The sequence below is a fragment of the Cataglyphis hispanica genome, chromosome 11 (genome assembly GCF_021464435.1).
Source record: "Cataglyphis hispanica isolate Lineage 1 chromosome 11, ULB_Chis1_1.0, whole genome shotgun sequence".
Lineage (NCBI taxonomy): Eukaryota > Metazoa > Arthropoda > Insecta > Hymenoptera > Formicidae > Cataglyphis > Cataglyphis hispanica.
This window is the reverse complement of record NC_065964.1, coordinates 1874262-1897959: the sequence shown is the minus strand read 5'-3', so window position 1 is coordinate 1897959 and position 23698 is coordinate 1874262. Positions and strand designations below refer to the sequence as shown.

General features: G+C 27.9%; 2 protein-coding genes and 1 pseudogene across 6 annotated transcripts; all 3 read left to right on the top strand.

Annotated features, from left to right (window-relative positions):
* Positions 1-264: 264 nt before the first annotated feature.
* Positions 265-3855, top strand: LOC126852940 (cytochrome P450 4C1-like; annotated as a pseudogene).
* Positions 3856-5471: 1616 nt separating this feature from the next.
* Positions 5472-12124, top strand: LOC126852675 (cytochrome P450 4C1-like). The gene is made up of 12 exons (XM_050597705.1): positions 5472-5627; positions 5741-5850; positions 6923-7013; positions 7634-7819; positions 8083-8173; positions 8685-8787; positions 9000-9099; positions 9350-9456; positions 9801-9869; positions 10363-10531; positions 10772-10951; positions 11017-12124. The coding sequence occupies exons 1-12, from the start codon at positions 5474-5476 to the stop codon at positions 11181-11183; spliced, it is 1527 nt and encodes a 508-aa protein (XP_050453662.1). The 5' UTR covers positions 5472-5473; the 3' UTR covers positions 11184-12124.
* Positions 12125-13267: 1143 nt separating this feature from the next.
* On the top strand, positions 13268-23333 carry LOC126852674 (cytochrome P450 4C1-like). 5 transcript variants are annotated; one of them, XM_050597702.1, is made up of 13 exons: positions 13268-13464; positions 16900-17175; positions 17466-17575; positions 18321-18411; positions 18989-19174; positions 19557-19647; positions 20212-20314; positions 20527-20632; positions 20850-20956; positions 21046-21114; positions 21321-21489; positions 22705-22884; positions 22950-23333. In XM_050597702.1, the coding sequence occupies exons 2-13, from the start codon at positions 17025-17027 to the stop codon at positions 23114-23116; spliced, it is 1530 nt and encodes a 509-aa protein (XP_050453659.1). In that variant the 5' UTR covers positions 13268-13464; positions 16900-17024; the 3' UTR covers positions 23117-23333. The 5 variants fall into 5 exon arrangements, with proteins under 5 accessions (XP_050453659.1, XP_050453657.1, XP_050453658.1 ...); XM_050597700.1 differs by having other exon boundaries at positions 13273-13393; XM_050597701.1 differs by having other exon boundaries at positions 13279-13406.
* The last annotated feature ends 365 nt before the right edge of the window (positions 23334-23698 follow it).

Here is a 23698-nt window from a genome sequence, read left to right as displayed (position 1 = left end):
TTAACAGATAAAACTGTTAATAATTAAATAAACAATAAAAATAAAAAAAAGTTTTTGTAACGTGTGTTCAAGGATCAGCAAAACAGAAAGAAGAACAAGCATAACTAAGCGGTCAAGAATATCACATCAAGAAATGATGTTTATCGCTATAGTGTTATTATCCATGTTTATTTTATTGTATATTATTTATTGTATATTATTATTATATATGTTATGGGCGACTCGTCAAACTTATAGCGGGACTGGGCGTTTTAATTTCTGACGATGCATTTGAATTATATGCTTCAGCAGGCAAGTATAAAATTTCTAATCTATTTAAATTAATTATCAGACAATTCGTCATTCATGCGCACATACAAGTAAAAGTTAAATTCATAAAACCTTGTGCTCTGGAACGTATATCTATCAAAAGCATCCGCAAGATTATATATCTTAACTCTGCTCTCGGCAATATTCATTTACAAATCATTTTCATAATTATTGATTCCTTAGTTTCAATGTATCTGAATTAAGATATCTTAAAATAACGATAAAATTAATCCCATCAAAATTTTTCAGAGGAACAATGAAAACTGATAAACAGCTTTTCTGATAAGTATTACCCTATTTTTAAAATATGGATTTTCTTTACATATGTTGTGTCTATCCATCATTTAGATGATCTAAAGGTAATAAAAGATATTTAATTACTTGTACAATAGATATTACAATTTAGTCAAATTTAGGAATCTTGCGATTCACAAGAATATTTTTATTTATAATAAAATGTTTCTTAAAAATATGAATAAAGAAAATATTGATATACTCGATCGAGATTAACTAGAAATTTGAGACGCGACTAATAAATTATTGGTGTATTTAAAAAATTGTTATATAATATGAATAATATAAATTAAATTTTTTCTCTTAAAATATTTTTGATAATTTTAGACGATATTAAGCAGCACCAAATCCATCGAGAAAAGTCAACTATATAGCTTGTTCCTTGGCTTTACACAGGTCTTTTCACCAGCACAGGTAATATAATGGCATTAATATACAAGCATATACATTTTACTATTCCAATTTATTTTCAGATTGTTTTCGTCACAAAAAATAAAATAAAGTAGTTAGAATATTAGACTTGAATATTATTTTTAATGATGAACTCTTATATAACTTATTTTCCTTGTAAGAAATAATAAATTTGAAAGAAATTCGCAAGTAAAATCATGTTAAGAGATGATTTCGCGGTGATATATATATTCTCCAGTGAATAAAAGTAATAAATGTTTCAAATAAAAAAGATTTGTATTTACGATTTTTAATTAAATCGGACACTATCACGTAACAAATTTTTTAATGAATTGTAGTTTATTTTTGACTGCCACTCCATAAAATTTTAATTACAAAATAATAATTAAATTCAAGTTTATATCTGCAACTCTTTCTACGGCAAAAAATTTTATGAAAAATTTTAGAAAATTATAAAAGTTTTGCGCGATATAAAAAACTTAAATTTAAAATATTAATATTATTTAAGAATTGCTCAAAAAATATGAAATTGAAAGAGAATAATCTTATATAATATTATTTGAATTTAATCGCACAATTTGTTTTATTTTTTGGTTTTGTTTTAGGCGCCAAGTGGCATACACGACGAAAGATATTAACATCTGCGTTCCATTTCAATATATTAAATCAATTTACTGATATTTTGATCAACGAGGGCGATTATATGGCAAAATCTTTAAAAGATGTCGGTGGGATAGTTGTAAAAGATTTAGTACCATTTATTAGTGAACATACGTTAAACGCCATATGCGGTAAGTTTTGTGTAAAGTTTTTATTGTCCAGATTATGTACCAGGATTCTAAATAATATTATAGATTAAGATAAAAAGATAATTTGTTCCCATATAAAGTATCGATGATGCAGAAAAGATAGATAACATCTGATCTTTTATACTTAAAGCTACTTATAAAATGTTTAGTTATATTCGACTGTCACCTCCAATCTTACACATATAATTTTATACAATAAATGCACTTGCAGAAACAGCCATGGGCATCTCTCTGCAAAATGTCAGCGAGTCTCAGCAATATCGAAATGCGGCTCACGACATAATCGAATTAATACTTTATAGGTAATTTATAGATAAAGCAAATAATTGTGTGACATATTTATAATCTTCACGATTGTGATATGTTTTCTATTTTTATATATTTTGTATCACAAATTGAACACTGAATAGTCATGTAAGGATGAACAATTGCCTTGAGACGTTGATTCGTTTAAAGCGACAATTAGAAATCAAAATTTATTGTACAACCTCCATTAAATGTTTTATTTTAAAATGAAAATTGTTTGCAATCTTTAAAATGTTAAAAATATCTTAAATGTTAGAATATTAATTATATTCTTTAATTTAATTTCTATAATATACATAATCTTGAATATATTTTTTATGTATGGTCTCTTCAATCAATGAGATTGTTTAAATATTACTATTAAATTTTATAGCGAGACTTTTATAAGACTTTTACAAAATTATATCATTATTAATTATAGTTTTATTTAATTATGATTTAGAGGATTCAGGCCCTGGTTCTATAACGATTTCTTATTCTCATTATCACCACAAGGGAGAAAACAAAAGAAAATCTTGAAAATATTGCATGGATTTACAGAAAAGGTACGTTATAAATTATATTAGTTTAAATTTTCTCATCTCTATCTTTCATATAAAATTACAATAAATCTCTTAATCATCGTACCTCAAGTTTACGTGATTTATCATAAATATTAATGATCTATTATGCTATTAATATTTATGGTATAGTATAATATGCTATTATTTAATACAAAAAATCATTTTAAAAATTTAATATTGTACTCGTGTGGTAGGTCATTGCGAAAAGAAAACTTTATCACGAACGCACCAATCATCGATATTTGAAAAACTTTGAAAATACCAAAGATATGGAGATAGATGATGTCGAAGTATTTGAAAGTACGTAAGAAATCAGAGCTAATTAAGTTTGATTACTCAATTAAATATTAAATTATACTTGTAATATTTATACTAAACACATAATTACATGTAATAATGCAACATATGTTTGTCGTAAAATTAAATGATTATTATTTTTAATAAAAAATCTGTATTTTAAACAATAACAATGTTATATAATTAAAGTGCGATATGCAAAAACAAGATTGACTCTAATGTTTTTTTTTCTTTTCTAGTTAAAAAGAAACAGCTAGCGATGTTGGATCTCTTAATAGCGCTATCTCGAGACAATTTGTTGACTGATTTGGACATCAGAGAAGAAATCGATACCTTCATGTTTGGAGTATGTATCTATATTTTTTTTTATGTTTTTACACATCATCTAAATACTTTTAAAGATATGACAATATGCTTATGCTTATAATGACGATTACAGGGTCACGATACTACAGCGGTGGCTATCACTTTTGCTTTATTATTATTAGCTGAACACACAGATGTCCAGGTACCTTGTTCTCAGTATTTTGCAATATATTATTTAAATTGCAATTTTTATTCAAATATTTCAAATTAGATATTAAGTTTTTGTTGCAATATATTTATTAATTTATTTACTTGCATATATATCTATACATATAAAAATCAGAATATTATTAAATACATTTTAATTATTATTTATGACACAGGAACGTGTGAGAGTTGAAATCGATTCTGTGATGCAAGAGAACAGAGGAAGAGTTACCATGAGATCGTTGCAAAATTTATCATATTTAGAAAGATGATTAAAGGGATCGCTACGTTTATATCCCGTCGTGTTTTTTCTATTGCGAAATGTTCAGGAAGATGTAAAATTAGGTAGTTAATCACTTTTTTGCTGTTTATATCTTTGAACATGTCACATTTTACATTATATATTATTAGAGTACATATTATTGAATGTAAAATAAATTGAATAGTTTTAACACTTTAACAATACAATATTATATTCATGTTATTTCTCAAAAGAACTCTTAAATTCGCAAATTTTTATATTTTGTAATTTTATAATGCGCTTTTCAATTTTATATGTCGTACCTGCTGGAACAATACATACATTCCCAAGTAGCAAAAATATATAAATAATACAGCATCGAGTTTATTAAAAACCGTAGAGCTTTTACAAAGACAAAAAATACAAGAATATCAATCAATTGAAAAAGAAAAAGGCGGCAAAAAATATTATACATTGTCACGACTAACAACTTAAAAAAAAAGATTCTAATCATATTTGCTAGATAATCGCCAACTTAAATTAACCTAGAAAAAAGTTAATCATTGCTCACTTCTACAATTTTCAATAATTGTTTACATACTTCCATAAGTATGCCACTATGCCAATCCTTTTACTAATTTTACGAATATTCGTCGGTCGTCTTTAAAATCGCACTTGTTGAATACTGTCCGACGTAATGCTTGTCCTTGGTTGCGCGCGACGGGCATAAGATAAATTAGCACTCTCTTTTCAACCTTTACAAAAAATACTTATGTCATTTGTATACTTGAAACTTTGATAATGTGTTGTTGCCGAACTGTGCGCATAATCTGCACAAAATTTCAGCTGGTTTAACAGGTTCGTGCATAAAAATTTAATAATTATGCGTTGCTCAATCGAAATAGTCATCTTTTATTCATTAATATTGTGCTTACTATTAAACGAACAAGTCTAGACACAAATGCGCAGTTTAAAGCATGTCTAAACACCAATAGCCCATTATAGTTACAACATCGAACGTTAAAAAATCCTGCTCCAATTCAAAAAGTCTCGTTCATATTTGATCGACCTACGTATTTACAAAAACGATCTTTTGACTGATGGAACATCATATGATTTATTCATATCGTTGCTTTGTTATTAAAATAGGTACGATGATGAAAAGATCTCGAGCAAAGATATATATAGCGATGAAAATAACATGATGGAAGATATATATATATATATAAAGAGTGAAAATTCTGCGGAAGATATGAAAGATGAGAAGATGGAAAGTATATTAAAACAAAGTGAGAATGAATTAGACTGCGTTCGAAATTCAATAATATAATTACGATCTACAAAAGTCAAAAGAAGCACAACGCAAAATCAGCATATCATAAGCCATTGCGCGCTCTCTTAAAATCGCGATTAAATGCAAGACATGCAATTCATTGAGACCTATTACCGAAAATTTATCTACTTTTATATTGTAAAAAGAGAAGTAACGAGCACATCGAGCGGCCATAACTGAATCTAACGCATTATTTTTACATAAGTTTTCTCGAATACCGCAAGTTGTTAGCTCGGTTCAATTGTTATAATCTGATTAAGTTGTATTATATTATTACGGAGACTTTTAACAATTAAATAAAGTACAAAAAAGCAATGTATATTCAAGAATCAATAAAATAATAAGGTGAAGAAAAACAAGCTTAAATAAGTGCTCAAGAATATCACGACAAGAAACGATGTTTATCACGATAGTGTTATTATTTATGTTTATTTTATTGACATATTATTATTACGTACATTATGGAAGAAACGGACGACTCATTAATCTTATACCGGGACCGCTGGGCGTTCCAATTGCTGGCAATGCATTTCAATCATATATTTCAGCAGGCAAATATAAAATGTTTAATCTATTTACAATAATTATTAAATAATCTGTCATTTATGCGGTAAAATTAATACTATCAAAATATTTGTATCAATATTTATAATATATTTTTCAGAGGAACTATGGAAACTAAAGTGTAGTGTATCTGATAAGTATTACCCTATTTTTAAAATATGGATTTTCTTCACATATGGTGTGTCTATTCGTCATCCAGATGATCTAAAGGTGATAAAAAAAAATTTAATTGTTTATAGACATTACAATTTAATTTGATTTACGAATCTTGCATTTCACAAAAATACAGGGTGTCCTAGACCACCCGTACACCTCTTTTCTTTCAAAAACTAAGCATTTTAGAAAAAAACATTTTGAACAAAAATTGTATAGTTTTGAAGGGAACATAAAATGATGTCATTGGTTTGATCTTGGATGGCATCGTTAAGGTCAAGTCAAGGACACCTTTAATTTTTTAGATAGAAACCCCCATTTTTTATTGTATATTCTTGTAGCTTATCTCGAAAGCTTTTCAAAACACTATAATAAATTATTTTTTTATTAAGAATTTTTTTGAGTTATTTTGTATCTTAATCTGACATATTTTAATATAAAATATAAAATATTTCGAAAATTATTTAGTTTTCGATAATGGTGTACAAAAAATAATTGTTTTTTAAAAAAAGTATGCAATTATTTGCAATATATATTTTATAACAATTATTTATTTTTTCTTTACACCATTTGATTCATCTTATTATTCTGTACATAAAAGTATTACAATACAATTATCAAACACTAAATAATTTTCGAGATATTTTATATTTTATACTAAAATATGTCAGATTAAGGTACAAAATAACTCAAAAAATTCTTAATTAAAAAATACTTTATTATAGTGTTTTGAAAAACTTTGGATATAAGTTATAAGAATATTCAATAAAAAATAGGGAATTCCATTTAAGAAATTAAAGGTGTCTTTGACTTGACCTTAACGATGCCATCCAAGATCAAACCAATGACACTATCTTACGTTCCCCTCAAAACCATACAATTTTTGTTCAAAACATTTTTCTCTAAAATGCTTAGTTTTTGAAAAAAAGGGTGTACGGGTGGTCTAAGACACCCTGTATATTTGCTTGTAAAAAAAGATATCTTAAAAAGATAAATAGAGAAAACATGGATATATTCGATCGAGATTAAATAATAAACGCGACTAAAATAAATTATTTGTGCATTTAAAAAATTGAGTGATATAATATAAATTAATTTTTCTCTCTTAACATATTTTCGATAATTTTAGACGATATTAAGCAGCACTAAATACACCAAGAAAAGTCAACTATATAATTTCTTTCTTCCTTGGCTCGGCACAGGTCTTTTCACTAGCACAGGTAATGTAATGCTATTAATTTAAAAGCGTACATATTTTACTATTACAATTTGTTTTTAATTTGTTTTTATCACAACAAATAAAATGTCATAGAATTAGACTTGAATATTATTTTTAACAATGAATCCTTACATAACTTATTTTCCTTGTAAAAAATAATAAATTTGAAAGAAATTCGCAAGTAAAATCATGTTAAGAGATGATTACGCTGTGATATATATATATATATATATATATATATATATATATATATTCTTCAGTAAATAAAAATAATAAATGTTTTAAATAAAAAAGATTTGTATTTATGATTTTTAATTAAATCGGACACTATCACGTAACAAATTTTTTAATAAATTATACTTTATTTTTCACTGCTCCATAAGATTTTAATTACAAAATAATAATTAAATTCAAGTTTATATCTGCAACTCTTTTTACCGCAAAAAATTTTATGAGAAAATTTAGAAAATTATAAAAGTTTTGTGCGATATAAAAAACTTAAATTTAAAATAATAATATTATTTAAGAATTGCTCAAAAATGAAATTGAAAGAGAATAATCTTATATAATATTATTTGAATTTAATCGCACAATTTGCTATATTTTTTGCGTATGTTTTAGGCGCCAAGTGGCATGCACGACGAAAAATATTAACATCTGCATTTCATTCCAATGTATTAAATCAATTTGCTAATATCTTAATCAAGGAGGGCGATTGTATGGCAAAATCTTTAAAAGATACCGGAGGGATAGTTGTAAAAGATTTAATACCATTTGTCAGTGAACACACGTTAAACGCCATATGCGGTAAGTTTTCTATAAAATTCTATAAAATTCTATAAAATTCTTAATATCCAAATCATGTATGGAGATTTCATCTAAATGATATCATACATTAATATAAGATAATAGAAGAATATAATAATTTGTTCCCATACAAGTTATCGATGCTGCAGAAAAGATAGATATCCGATTTTTTATACTAAAGCTACTTATGAAATATCTAATTATATTCGACTAATTATATCCGGTTTTACATACATTAAAACATATAATAAATGCACTTGCAGAAACAGCCATGGGCATCTCTCTGCAAAATGTCAGCGAGTCTCAGCAATATCGAAATGCGGTTCACGACATAATCGAATTAATACTTTATAGGTAATTTATAGATAAAGCAAATAATTGTGTGATATATTTATAATCCTCATGATTGTGACTTATGTTTTTTATATATATTTTGAATCACAAATTGAATACTGAATAATCATGTAAAAATGAATAATTGCCTTGAGACATTGATTCGTTTAAAGCAACAATTAGGAATCAAAATCTATTATACAAACTCCGTGAATGTTTTATTTTAAAATAAAAATTGTTTGTTATCTTTAAAATGTTAAAGATATTGTAAGATTATTAAAATATTAAGTAAAATACATTGTGCAATAAAATCTGAAGAGAAATTATTTTTTATCAAAAAAATAATGTTTTTAAAAGATTTCAAATTTTTTTTTATAACATATATAGTTTGAAATTAATTCTTTTATCTACATTATTTACTATTTATGAGATTTCTCAAAGATTATTATCAGATTTATAATAATAACTTTGATAAAATTTTTACAAAATTATATCATTGTTGAAATTATATAGTTTTATTTAATTATTTTAGAGGATTGAGACCCTGGTTCTATAACGATTTCTTATTCTCATTATCATCCCATGGGAGAAAACAAAAAAGGATCTTGAAAATATTGCATGGATTTACGGAAAAAGTATGTTATAAATTATGTTATTTTAAATCCGTTAAACTCTATTTTTTATATAAATTTACAATAAATATTGTAATCTTTATACCACAAAATTACAATTAATCATAAATATTAATAATATATTATGCTATTAATATTTATGTTATAATACAATATGTTATTATTATTTAATATAAAAAATTATTTAAAAAAATTAATATCATACTCGTGTGTAGATCATTGCTGAAAGAAAACTTTATCACGAACGCACCAATGGTCGATATTTAAAAAATCTTGAAAATGACAAAGAGACCGATGATGTCAAAGCATTTGGAAGTACGTAGAAGATCGGAGCTAATTCTTAAGTTTGATTACTCAATCGAATAATAAATTATGCCTGTAATATTTATACTAAATGCATAATTACTTGTAATAATGCAACATTTGTCTGCCGTAAAATTATATTATTATTATTTCTAAGAAAAAATCTGTATTTTAAACAAGTTATATAACACACAATGTTATATAATTAACGCGCGCCAGGCAAAAACGAGTTTAATGCGCTAATGTACTTTTTTATTTCTAGTTAAAAAAAAACGGCTAGCCATGTTGGATCTCTTAATAGCGGCATCTCGAGATCATTTTTTGACTGATTTAGACATCAAAGAAGAAGTCGATACTTTTATGTTTGGAGTATGTATTTCATAGACATAATATATCTAGACCGAGTGCTAAGGAGGAGATTGCTGGATAATGGATAAAGGATAAATTCTGTTTCGTGCGTTCTCTCTCGCTCGCATGTAGCATAGCGAAAGAGAGAGCTATGTTACATGCGAGTGAGAAAGACGCAAGGAGCACGAAACAGAGGGTATCTTTTTCTACATGACCTTTATCCTCACTCCTTAAATAAAGACAAACGTTTGCGGTCTAGATATACTATGTCTATGATGTAACTGATGTAATCTTTTTTTAAGTTTTTTTGTACACCATTTAAATACTTGTAAAGATGTATGATATGCATATGACGATGATTACAGGGTCACGATACTACAGCGATGAGTATGACATATGCTTTATTATTATTAGCTGAACACAAAGATGTCCAGGTACCTTTTTTTAGTATATTGCAATATATTATTTTAATTGCTATTGTTATTTAAATATTTTAAATTAGATATTAAGTTTTTTCTGCAATATATTTTAAATTTATTAAAAATTAATTTATTAAAAATATATTTGCATATACAGGGTGTCCCATAATTTGCGGATCACCCGTCGTGTACATATAAAGTATGTTAAAGTGAATAGGAAAGTCCTTTACCATTTTACTCCTCTCATCATTTCACCTAATATCGCATTACTGTAGGACGTCTCTTTTCGTCGCGCGCTTATATAAGGTGCGGATTGACCGATCTTTTTTAATGAATATTTCAATAATTATTAGGAAAATCATAAAATGATAAAGAATTTTTCTACTCACTTTGACATCCTTTATATGCACACGACGGTTGATCCGCGAATTATGAGACACCCTGTGTATCTATGCATATAAAAAACAAAATATTAAGAAATACACTTTAATTATTATTGATGACGCAGGAACGTGTAAGAGTTGAAGTCGATACTGTGATGCAAGAGAACGGAGAGAAACTTACCACGAGATCGTTGCAAAATTTATCATATTTAGAAAGATGTTTAAAGGAAACGCTACGTTTATATCCCGTCGTGTCTTATATATTGCGAAACATGGAAGAGGATGTAAAATTAAGTAATTAATCATTTTTTTGCTGTTTATATCTTTGAACATTTTACAATTATTTATTATTTTATCATGTTATATTTTATAATATATTATTAGAGTATATTAGAATATATATTATTAGAGTACATTAAATGTACAATAAGTTTAATTGCTTTAACACTTTAGAAATGCAATATTATATCTATGTTATTTCTCAAACAAACTCTTAATTTCACAAATTCTTATATTTTATAATACACTTTTCAGACTCATATGTTGTACCAGCTGGAACAATCTTACATCTTGATATCTTCCAAGTTCATAGGGATCCCAATTTTTGGCCAAATCCAGAAGTATTTGATCCGGATAGATTTTTGCCCGAGAATATACAAAATCGTCATCCTTATTCCTATCTACCATTCAGCGCAGGATCGAGGAATTGCATAGGTGAATTGCTCACGATTTTTCTTTCTCTTCGTGTGAATAGTTTTTGATAAGACTTCGAATTGTAGGTCAACGATTCGGTCTGCTAGAGATGAAAGCTATGATTGCTTCTTTGGTGCACAATTTTTATTTGGAGCCCATAAATTATTTAAAGGATATACAGTTGAAATACGATTTGATCATTCGTCCGTCTCATCCGGTTTATGTAAAGTTCATCCCAATCAGTCGCAAATAACCGTTTAAAACTAATCACATAAATATAAGAAATTAATGAAAACCTTTTCATTAATGAAAATTTCATCTTCAGTCCAGTAAAGAAAATTCGGTTGATATCCGCAGATAATTTTAGAACTAACACGGATATCATATCAATGTAAGAAATTAATGAAAATATTTTCATTAATGAAAATATTCATATTTTATTAATTTCTATCATTCATATAACACCCGTATTAATAGACTGAAGATGGTTCAAAGCAAGAACCGAAACATTTGGTTAATTAAAGAAGAATTTCTACAAGATTATGATTGTGCTTTATTTGTCTCTGGAAATGTAAACAAACACTTTTTCCACGCCTGCTTTACACAAATACAACGTAAACAAACTTTATTTTTCTTATTCTATAACAGAAAATGCATTAAAACTGTAAAACTTTAAAATCGCATATCTCGGAAACTATTGGTCAAAAATTCTTTTTACAATTTTCTCGTCAAAAATGCCTTCAGAAAGAACCCTTCAAATAGGGGGCCATAGTTATCGTAATCACCCTCGAAATATAGATCACCCTATATTTATGATTTAGTAAAAGTAATATATGTATTACAATGATATAAAAATATAAATGTAAGAAAAATATCACAAGGCTGTACGATGACATTAATAATTATCGATACGTAAAATTACATGAGATAGTGATATGATGAGATAAATATTTATCCTCTGATATACAGTCAAAAGCTAGTTTGATTTCATAAAAATAAGCATTTGTATTTTTATATTATTGTAATATTATCTACATGTACAAATATAAAGAGATAAAATCATCGAACGATAAATAGTTTATATTTACAATCTTTTCAAAACTCTCAAAAAATTAGCAAGTTTATGCATCATTGTACATAAAAAAGCTTTTTTTCAACAATATGTAATACTTATTTTATTTTTAATAAAAGCAATTCATCGTAAAAACTATTTGTACATATGCCATGTGTACGATAACTCCATTCTTTCTTTGTTAACCCTTAAAAAGCATTACTCATTTCGCTATGTTTTATCATATTTTATCATATTACAGTTATTTTCTTCTCAGCGATTGCAAGAGTATATGTAAATAATTATTCCGAGATATCTCGCGCACACGTCGATAAAATCACCATTTACAAAAGTCAATGACCTTGACATATGACTTTTGTAAATGGTGTGTCTGACATGTCGGTCAGTTGAGAGTACCTGAGATTTCCAAATTTCAATAACAGTTGAATCGAGTTCTTATTAGGCTTAATCAATAGCTTGAGTTTGAATTATATAAAAAAAGTATCTTTATTTTTCCTCTAAATATCTTGCAGGCACAGCTATTATATTACAAAGTTATATTAAATTTTTTTTTCTTTAAGAAACATCACTTTAGTCATTATGGATCAAAAATGTTTATCTATCGTTTCGATACAAGCTGATATCGCCTTTTCTCCATATAAATATTATCTCCGTGTTATTATTTTTATATCAAATAAAAAAAAATATATAAATATCATACTAAATAATTTACCATTTATATAAGAGTATCACAGAATAATGCAAGAAGAAAAATGATAAAGTGATTAGTGTAAAATGATCTGAAATTATTAAAGATTTTGAATCGCAAAATAATGCAAAGAAGAGAAATGATTTCTTCTAATAGATGTCATATTGAACAAAATTTAGATTATATTACTAAAACTGAGCGAATGCATGCGCTTCATGCAATGTCAATGAATACATTTATGATAAATATATTATTGGAAATGATTGTGAGGGAGCATTAAATAAATATTTGAAGATTTTGATCCTGTTTTTGATAATGGTAAGTTGGTAATTATATATACAAATATTTATGTATAATATTTATTTATAATCTATGCAAAAAAACGCACTTATCTCCACATTTTAAACAACTTTTCACTCTTGCCTTTCTCTCACGTTCTCTCTCTTTCTCATTCTTCTTTCTTCTTCTACGCAGTCTTGATCAATCTCAAGGCCTGTATTATCAATCTCGCTAGCCTTGCGATTCTGTCCAATCATAAGCACGTTCTCAGAATTTTCTCTACATCGACCTTCCCAACCTTTCCTAAAATTTTCATCATTTGGCGAGTGCCGGTCTATCGCATCAAGTGTCGCAAGTCGCTTGTCTATATAAGTCTCAGATTAATTTATGGTTCTTTTGTTGGGATCAAATGATCGATACATCGGTTTGGTTTCAAAGTCATTAATTATCACTAAAAGAAACTCAGCTGCAGTGGAACATACCTAAATTATTCGCGTGCGAAAATAGTGGTTCCTTTTTTTTTCAAAGACAAAAAACATTACGTCGTTTTCATTTAAATATTGACGATCCTTCTTATCTTTATTCTTGAGAATTTGAGGACTTGTCGACGCAATACGGGACATTTCTTTTATATATCTATCTTTTTTTCTATGTGTATTGTTAATTTGGTGAGTAAGTAGACTGTAAGATTTAACGTAATTATAAGAATAACAAACAAAATAATTAACAAATTTAAATTCTGTTTATTCTCATATATATACAGTGTGTCCGAAAATTCGCGCAACACCCTTTAATGGAAGGTAGAGGGTGTTATTCTGAACAGAAAAGTTCTGTATCATTTTTTTCTATAACGCTTAATAAAAGAATTATTATCGAGTGAAGTCTGGCCTATCATCGCTGATCTTTAGCTGGACGCACAGTCGGTGAGCCGCGCGCCTGATAGTGTGCGTGAGCACTTAGTGATTACGACGTGCGTGAAGATCGGCCATGATAGGCCAGACTTCACTCAATAATAACTCTTTTATTAAGCGTTATAGAAAAAAAATGGTACAGGCCTTTTCTGTTCAGAATAACACCCTCTATCTTTCCTTAAAGGGTGTTGCGCGAATTTTCGGACACCCTGTATATGGTAAATATGCATAAAAGGTTACACCTCACCGATAACTTTGACCTTGACATATTTGTGTCGAAGACATGACCCTGAATAACATTTCCTTACAACTTAATCGAGTGTCTCTTACAGTTTTTGGGATATTTAAATTTTTTGAGATGTTAAAGTTTCACAGTTTTTATGTATTTTCTGTTATAAAATAAGGAAAAATAAAGTTTGTTTACGTTGCATTTGCATAGATCAGATGTGGAAAAAGAGTTTATTTACATTTCCAGAGACGAAGCTCTTTGGATTTTTTTACTTTCTACGTAAAGCGAGGTTCAACGCAAACCTGTGTCTAATTTTTTGATAATGGAGTCCCCCGTAGAGGGGGGGGGGAGAAGAACCCACTGCGTCCACGCATATACTTTCCCATCCACTCAACAAGAAACGGATTTCGCTTTGCTTTGTAAAGTATATGCGTGCACACAGTGGGTTCCGCTCCCTCTACGGGGAGGCTCCAATACCGGAAGATATAATCTAACGAATTTAACCCAAACCAAATTTTAGTTTTAAATCAGAAATAGGTTTGGGTTAGGTTATATCTTTTGGAAGTAGAGCCCCCCCCCCCGTATGGGTAGGAGGGCGGAGCATACTGTCTCTAAGCATATAATTTTTAATGTGAAGTAAGATTCCATATAGGTTTATAACTTTCCACTTTATATTTACGCATTAAAAAATATATGCGTGAAAACAGTATGTTCCATATTATAGTTATATATGTGTGTGTGTGTGTGCGTGCGTGCGTGCGTGTGTGTGTATGTATATATATATATATATATATATATATATATATATATATATATATACCCGAACTTCTCCAGTTCTTTGACAGACATAATCTATATATATATATATATATATATATATATATATATATATATATATATATATATATTAGGTTGGCAACTAAGTTCCCGCCTTTTTTTAAATTTTAACATTCCGCATGTCATTAAATGTTTTTGGCATAATATTTTAAATCATTCAAAAGAGGATGTTTTGTTCTACCGGAATCTATGTTTTTGTTTTGTTCGAGTTAATTTATGTTAATTTTCAGATCATTAAAATGGAATGTCAAGTTGAGAAAAATGAGCATTTTGGATACCTCCTTCTTTTTGCTTTTAATCAAGGTTTTAAGGCCGCAAAAGCTGCTCGCGACATTTGGGCTGTGTATGGAGAGGGTGCCATAACTGAAAGAATCGCTCGTGATTGGCCAAGATTATGCCAAGTTCAAAAATGGAAATTTTGACCTCAAAGACGCACCTCGTTCTGGCCGTCCAGTTGAGTTCGATGAAGAGCAATTAAACCAACTTTTGCACGAAAATTCGCGTCAAACGACAAGGGAACTGGCATAAGGGAAAATAAACTTTTGAAAAATTTAAAAAAACGGCGGGAACTTAGTTGCCAACCCAATATATATAGAATAAATATATATATAGATTATGTCTGATAAAGAACTGAAGAAGTTCGTGTTTCGGAGGTGCAGAGTAGGACAAATTTTTCATACAAAAGAAATATGAACCGCACTTCAGTTACTTAAAAAAATGTAAATTCTATTTATTCTTATAACTACATTAAGTCTTACAATACTTATTCATCAAATTAACGAAAAGTATAAAAAAAAATAGATATATAAAAAAAATATTGTGTATTGCTATTTATCCTCAAAAATAAAGTAACAATAAGTAACGAAAACCGATTAACAAACAATTAAACAGTAATGAGTCTTTGGTTAAACAAAAGATCACAGTAATAACGTTACACAGTAATAACGAAGAACCATTGATATTCAAATGAAAACGACGCACTATTTTTTGTCCTTGAGAAAAATGGAATCATCGCACGCGAATAATTTGTGTATGTATGTTCCGATGCAGCTAATTTTTCTGATAAAAAAATAAAGAAATTTTGATATATAGGATTTCTTTATTAACAATTTACATTATGAGCAAGACACACTAAATCTATAAAAAAAAATCGATATATGTATTCATACACACAAATAATTCGATTTTATTATTTATAAAGACGATCTTTTGACTAATAAAACATCATATAATTTATTCACACTATTATTTTGTTATTAAAAGGTGAAAGAGGACAAAAGGGGGAAAGATATATAGAGTGTTCCAAAGCACTCTAGACAACGCTCCTGAATGGATAGAGCATAGTAAATTGAATAGAAAAATCCTGTACCATTTTTTTCCAATGCTTAATAAAGAAGTTATTAATGAATAAAATCTGGCTTATCAATGCCGACTTTTATCTAGACGCAGGGTCAATGAGCCATCCACCTAGTAGTGATATGCCATATATATTATATGTCATAACAGCAGAGCGCTCACGCACACTGCCAGGCGCGTGATTCACCGACGTGCGCCCAGTTAAAAGTCGACGCTAATTTTACTCAATAACAACTTTTTTATTAATCTTTATAGAAAAAAAATGGTAAAAAGTTTCCTGTTCAGTTTATTATTGTGCTCTACCGGTTCACGAGCGTTATCTAAAGTGCTTTGGGACACCCTGTATATAGCGATAAAGATAATATAATGGAAGATATAAGAAGAATGAAAGTTCTGCGGAAAATATAAAAATTGAGGAAATGAAAATGGTCCACTTGCTTTCAGGTTATAAAAAGAGAAATAACGAGCACTTTGGTGCCGTATCTGGTCTTCGAATCTGATGCGTTATTTTTACATAAGTTTCCTCAAATATTGCAATTTATTAGCTCGGTTTGATTGTTATAATTTTATTAAATGTATATTATATTATTTTTATAGAAACTTTTATCAATTAAATGAACAACAGAAACAAAATAAGGCTTTTGTATTCAAGGATCAATAAAATAATAAGCTGAAGAAGAACAAGTTTAATTAAGCAGTCAAGAATATCACTTCAAGAAACGATGTTTATCACTGTGCTATTATGTATGTTTATCTTCTTGATATATTATTACTACGTACATTATGGAAGAACAGGGCGACTCATTAATCTTATACCGGGACCACTGGGCGCTCCAATTGCTGGCAATGCATTTCAATTATATACTTCAACAAGCAAGTATAAAATTTCAAAATTATTTTTACATTAATTATCAGATGTCCGTCATCCATTCATGCACACGAAAGCAAATGTTAAATTCGTAAAACTTTGTACTCTGAAATGTATACTTATCAATCCGCAAGCAGATTACATATCTTAACTCTTCTCTCAACAATATATTCATTCGCAAATAATTACCGTAATAATTGCCTATTTTTAACGTATCTAAGAGAAGATGCAATAAAATAATGGTAAAATTAATCTCACCAAAATTTTTGTATTAATATTTATAATATATTTTTAGAGGAACAATGGAAACTAAAATGTAATTTATCTGATAAGTATTATCCTATTTTTAAAATATGGATTTTCTTCACATATGGTGTGTCTATCCGTCATCCAGATGATCTAAAGGTAATAAAAGAAATTCAATTGTTTGTAGACATTAAAATTTAATTAGATTTACAAATCTTGCATTTAAAGGCACGAACGTTCGTGCGGGTAAACTTTTTTCGATATCAAAATTTTTATTCGTGTGTACAAAACTGTGCTCCAGTCGTTCGCCATAAATCAATAAATTATTTTCAAATTATTTGCTATCACCTCCCAAGCATCGAGCTTCTTATTTCTTGGAAAATGGAAGTATTTAGCATCCCACAATAACGAAAACTTTTCATACTCGTCTATTAATTAAAGAGTCATTTTATTCGTCCCCTCCAACTTTTTTTAGCGCACGAAGATTCAGTTCCGCATATACGTTCAAATTAAGCATCGTTTTGCATATAAATTTTTTGATAAACCGATAACGATGGATCGCGTGCGTGCTCAGAAAAGAATGAAAAAATAAATAAAAAAGAAAAGACTTGATCAAGATTAAATAGAAATTTGAGACGCGACTAATAAATAAAATTAAAAGTGCATTTAAAAAATTGAGTGATATAATATAAATTAATTTATATTATAATTATTTATATTAATTTTTAATTATCTATATTTATATTAATTATTAATTATACTTATTAATTATATATTATTAATTATTATTATTAATTATTTATATTAATTATTTATATTATAATTATTAATTATATATTATAATTATTAATTTATATTATATTATTTATATTATAATTAATTTTTTCTCTTAACATGTTTTCAGACAATATTAAATAGCTCCAAGTATACCGAGAAATGTCATCTATATAACTTCTTTCGTCCTTGGCTCGGCACAGGTCTTTTTACTAGCAAAGGTAATATAAAAGCGCACATACTTTACTATTACGATTTGTTTTTATCGCAGAAATCAAATAAATTATTACAGAATTAGACTTGAATATTATTTTTAACGATAAACTTTTACATAACTTCTTTTTGTTGTAAAAAGTAATAAATTCGAAAAAAATTTACGAGTAAAGTTATGTTGAGAGATTATTTTACCATAATAGATATATTCTCCAGTAAATAGAAGTGATAAATGTTTCAAATAGAAAAAATTTGTTTTAATGATTTTCAATTAAATCGAACACCATCATGTAACAGATTTTTTAACAAATTTTAATTTGTTTTTGATTGTCAATCCAAACAGATTTAGTTACAAAATAATAATTAAATTCAAGTTTATATTTGCAACTCCTTTTACCTCAAAAATTTCATGAGAAGATTGAAAAAATTATAAAAGAAATTTTCCGCGATGTAAGAAAATTAAATTAAATTTAAGATAATAATATTATTTGAGAATTGCTCAATAAACATTAAACGAAGAGAGAAAATACTATTATATAATATTGTTTGTATTTTGAACAATTTTGCGTTATTTTTGGGTTTTAGGCGCTAAGTGGTATGCACGACGAAAGATATTAACACCTGCGTTCCATTATAATATAATGAATCAATTTGCTGATATTTTAATCAAGGAGGGCAATTCTATGACAAAATCATTAAAAGATGTCGGAGAAATAGTTGTAAAAGATTTAATACCATTTGTTAGTGAACATACGTTAAACGCTGTATGCGGTAAGTTTGCTGTAAAGTTCTTATTGTTCAGATTATATTCAAGAATTTCATTTATATCATAGATTGAGATAATTTGTTCTCATACAAATTATCGATGCTGCAAAAAGGATAAATAATATCCTAATAATTAAATATAAATTTTTAATACTCAAAGTTACTTATGAAATATTTATTAGTGAAATAATTATTTCACTGTATATCCAATCTTATATAGGGTATTCGAAAACAATTAGACTCCCCCCCCTGATCTCCAGAAGTATGCACTTTCACGGAAAATGATCCGAACAAAAGTTGTAGGGATTATGAAAGTGCGTACTTCTGAAGATCAGAGAGGGTCTAATTCTTTTCGAATACCCTGCATGTATAATACATGCACTTACAGAAACTACCATGGGCATCTCTTTGCAAAAAGAAGACGAGTCTCAGCAGTATCGAAATGCGGTTCACGACATAATCGAACTGATATTTTATAGGTAATTTTTAGATATAGTAAATAATTGTGTGATATATTTATAATCCTTATGATTGTGTTATATATTTTTTATATATATTATGAACTACAAATTGAATATTGAATAATCATGTGAAGATAAGCAATTGACTTGAAACATTTATTCATTAAAGCGGCAATTAAAAATCAAAATTGTTTGTATGGTACGTGCTCAGTTAAATGTTTTATTTCAAAGTAAAAATCAAGATTGTTTGCAACCTTTGATTGTTTGCAAAAATGTTGAAAATATCGTCAATGTTAGAATATTGAAATATTAAGTAAAATAAATTTATGCAATAAAATCTGAAGAGAAATTATCTTTAATCAAAAAATCTATATTTAAAAAGAGGAAATAATGTTTTTAGAAGATTCTAAATATCTTTTTTTCATAACATACATAGTTTTAAATTTATTTTTTTATTTATATTTTCTTTTAATCTATGAGATTTCTTAAATATTACTATCAGATTTTATAACGATTTTAATAAAACTTTTACAAAATTGCATCATTATTAAAATTATAATATTTTATTTAATTATGATTTAGAGGATTTAAACCCTGGTTCTATAACGATTTCTTATTCTCATTATCACCACAAGGGAGAAAGCAAAAGAAAATCTTGAAAATATTACATGGATTTACAGAAAAGGTACGTTATAAATTATATTAGTTTAAATTTTCTCATCTCTATCTTTCATATAAAATTACAATAAATCTCTTAATCATCGTACCTCAAGTTTACGTGATTTATCATAAATATTAATGATCTATTATGCTATTAATATTTATGTTATGGTATAATATGCTATTATTTAATACAAAAAATCATTTTAAAAATTTAATATTGTACTCGTGTGGTAGGTCATTGCGAAAAGAAAACTTTATCACGAACGCACCAATCATCGATATTTGAAAAACCTTGAAAATACCAAAGATATGGAGATAGATGATGTCGAAGTATTTGAAAGTACGTAAGAAATCAGAGCTAATTAAGTTTGATTACTCAATTAAATATTAAATTATACTTGTAATATACTTATAATAACGCAACATATGTCTACCGTAAAAATAAATTATTATTATTTCTAATAGATAATCTGTATCTTAAACAATAACAATGTTATATAATTAAAGTGCGATATGCAAAAACAAGATTGACTCTAATGTTTTTTTTTCTTTTCTAGTTAAAAAGAAACAGCTAGCGATGTTGGATCTCTTAATAGCGCTATCTCGAGACAATTTTTTGACTGATTTGGACATCAGAGAAGAAATCGATACCTTCATGGTTGGAGTATGTATCTATTTTCTTTTTTTTATGTTTTTACACATCATCTAAATACTTTTAAAGATATGACGATATGCATATGATGATGATTACAGGGTCACGATACTACAGCAATGGGTATCACTTTTGCTTTATTGTTATTAGCTGAACACAAAGATGTCCAGGTATCTTTTCCTCTTATATTGCGGTATATTATTTAAATTGCAATTTTTATTCAAATATTTCAAACTAGATATTAAGTTTTTGTTGCAATATATTTATTAATTTATTTACTTGCATATATACATATATCATCTATACATCATATACATCTATACATATAAAAAACAGAATATTATTAAATACATTTTAATTATTATTGATGACATAGGAACGTGTGAGAGTTGAAGTCGATTCTGTGATGCAAGAAAACAGAGGAAGACTTACCATGAGATCGTTGCAAACTTTATCATATTTAGAAAGATGTTTAAAGGAATCGCTACGTTTATATCCCGTCGCGCCTTTTATATTGCGAAATGTTCAGGAAGATGTAAAATTAGGTAGTTAATCATTTTTTTATTCTTTGAACATGTCACATTTTACAGTATATCAAAAGACATGATAGTATCTCGCATCAAGTCAGGGGCAGCGAGGCACTCCGAGTATCTATACACGAGTCAACTCACAATAGAGAAAATATTAGGTCCTGCGTACAATAGATATAAAATATTAGGAAAGGAAATAAAATATTAAATTTTAAGAATTTAATATTTATTTCTATTCCTAATAAAAATCTAATAGAAACAAGAAAACGAATTAATTATTCTTAATTTTAATTTTATTGTGCGTTAATACATTCCGTTCCGTTATTTGAAATAAAATTATTCCAAATTGTTTTTCTTAAAATTTAATATTTATTCCTATTTTTAATATTTTCTCTATTGTGCGCAGGATCTTAGGAATAGGAACGCGATAGTATGAAACTCGCTGCTGTCACGCCTAAAGCGTACGTCCCATGGCCTAGCCGCGCGAAACGTGTGCTCATTCGTTAATATTTTTTAATTAATATTTCAATAATTATTGCAAAAATTGCAAAATGGTAAAGGACTTTTCTGTTCAGTTTACTGTCTTCTACCCGCTCACGAGCGTTGGCACAATCTTTGCAGGGCATCCTGTATATACAGGGTGTCCGGTGTCAATCGCATCACCCGTCGTATGCAGGTAGAGCAGATAAAACAGAGGAGAAAAGTCCTGTACTATTTTTTTCTATAACGCTTAATAAGAGAGTTATTATTGAATAAAGTCTGGCCAATCATCGCCAATCTTTAGCCGGGCGCACATTAATGAGGCGCTGTGACAGCTGAGCGCTCATGCCAGGCGCGCGGCTCATTGACGTGCGTCCAGCTAAAGATCGGCGTTGAATTGCCAGACTTCACTCAATAATAACTCTTTTATTAAGCATTATCGAAAAAAATACAGTACAGGACTTTTCTGTTCAGTTTTATTTGCTCTATCAGCACACGACGGGTGATGCGATTGACGTCGGACACCCTGTATGTAATTAAAGTATGCTATGGATTACATATATATATATATATATATATATATATATATATATATATATATATATATTATTAAAGCATATACTATGGAATGTAAAGTAAGATTAATTGCTTTAACACTATAAGAAACGATATTATATTCCTGTTATTTTTCAAAAGAATTCTTAATTTCACAAATTTTTATATTTTATAATTTTATAATACGCTTTTCAGACTCATATGTTGTACCTGCTGGAACAATCTTACAACTTGATATTTTCGGAGTTCATAGAGATCCCAATTTTTGGCCAAATCCAGAAATATTCGATCCGGATAGATTTTTGCCTGAAAATATGAAGAATCATCATCCATATTCCTATCTACCGTTCAGCGCAGGACCGAGGAATTGCATAGGTAAATTGCTCACGATTGTTGTTTTTCCTCATGTCAATAGTTTTTGATAAAGCTTCGAATTATAGGTCAACGATTCGGGATGCTAATAATGAAAGTTCTGATTGCTTCTTTAGTGCATAATTTTTATTTGGAGCCCATAGATTGTTTAAAAGATATCCAGTTGAAGTTCGATATGATGATTCAGCCTTCTCAACCAGTTCATATAAAATTTATCCCAATCAGCAGCGAATAAGTGTTTAAAATTAACTACAGATATCACATGAATATAAGAAATTAATGAGAACACTTTTAATAATGAAAATGCTGCATTAATTTCTTACATTTATGTGACATCTGTGTTAGTTCTGAACGACTATTTGCGAATATCAAGTGGATATTTTTTATTAAACCGAAGATGGACTAAAGCAAGGACTGATACGTTCTTTAAATGTTAATAAAAGAAGAATATTTACAAGATTTTGTGATTGTGCTTTATTTACCGTGCTCCGATTCCCATTTGTCAAATTTCTTATTTTATTATTTTATTATGAATATGTTTTATACAATTAAATGATTTAATGTGTGATTATTGTATGTATTGTGTATATATACCTTACGTTAAATATGTTTTGTTTCTAATTAATTCTTTTATTACTTTTATGTGTCATCTTTCTCTCTCATATTTTATTAATTTTGAATTCTCTCTCTCTCTCTCTCTCTCTCTCTATTTACAATTAACATATATTTAAGATATCAAGGCAATTGCTTTTGTACTTAGATAGCAAAATATATATGCATTCTGAATTCATATTTTACTCATATTTTTTTACAAACT

What these genes read in the sequence shown, in the direction of transcription:
- LOC126852675 (XM_050597705.1), top strand. Translation starts at nt 5,474, where the DNA reads ATGTTTATCACGATAGTGTTATTATTTATGTTTATTTTATTGACATAT. An exon ending in AGGTCTTTTCACTAGCACAG is followed by an intron (nt 7,014 to 7,633) that starts GTAATGTAATGC and finishes CGTATGTTTTAG; the next exon opens with GCGCCAAGTGGCATGCACGA. An exon ending in AGGATCGAGGAATTGCATAG is followed by an intron (nt 10,952 to 11,016) that starts GTGAATTGCTCA and finishes TTCGAATTGTAG; the next exon opens with GTCAACGATTCGGTCTGCTA.
- LOC126852674 (XM_050597702.1), top strand. Translation starts at nt 17,025, where the DNA reads ATGTTTATCACTGTGCTATTATGTATGTTTATCTTCTTGATATATTAT. An exon ending in AGGTCTTTTTACTAGCAAAG is followed by an intron (nt 18,412 to 18,988) that starts GTAATATAAAAG and finishes TTTGGGTTTTAG; the next exon opens with GCGCTAAGTGGTATGCACGA. An exon ending in TGATGTCGAAGTATTTGAAA is followed by an intron (nt 20,633 to 20,849) that starts GTACGTAAGAAA and finishes TTTCTTTTCTAG; the next exon opens with TTAAAAAGAAACAGCTAGCG.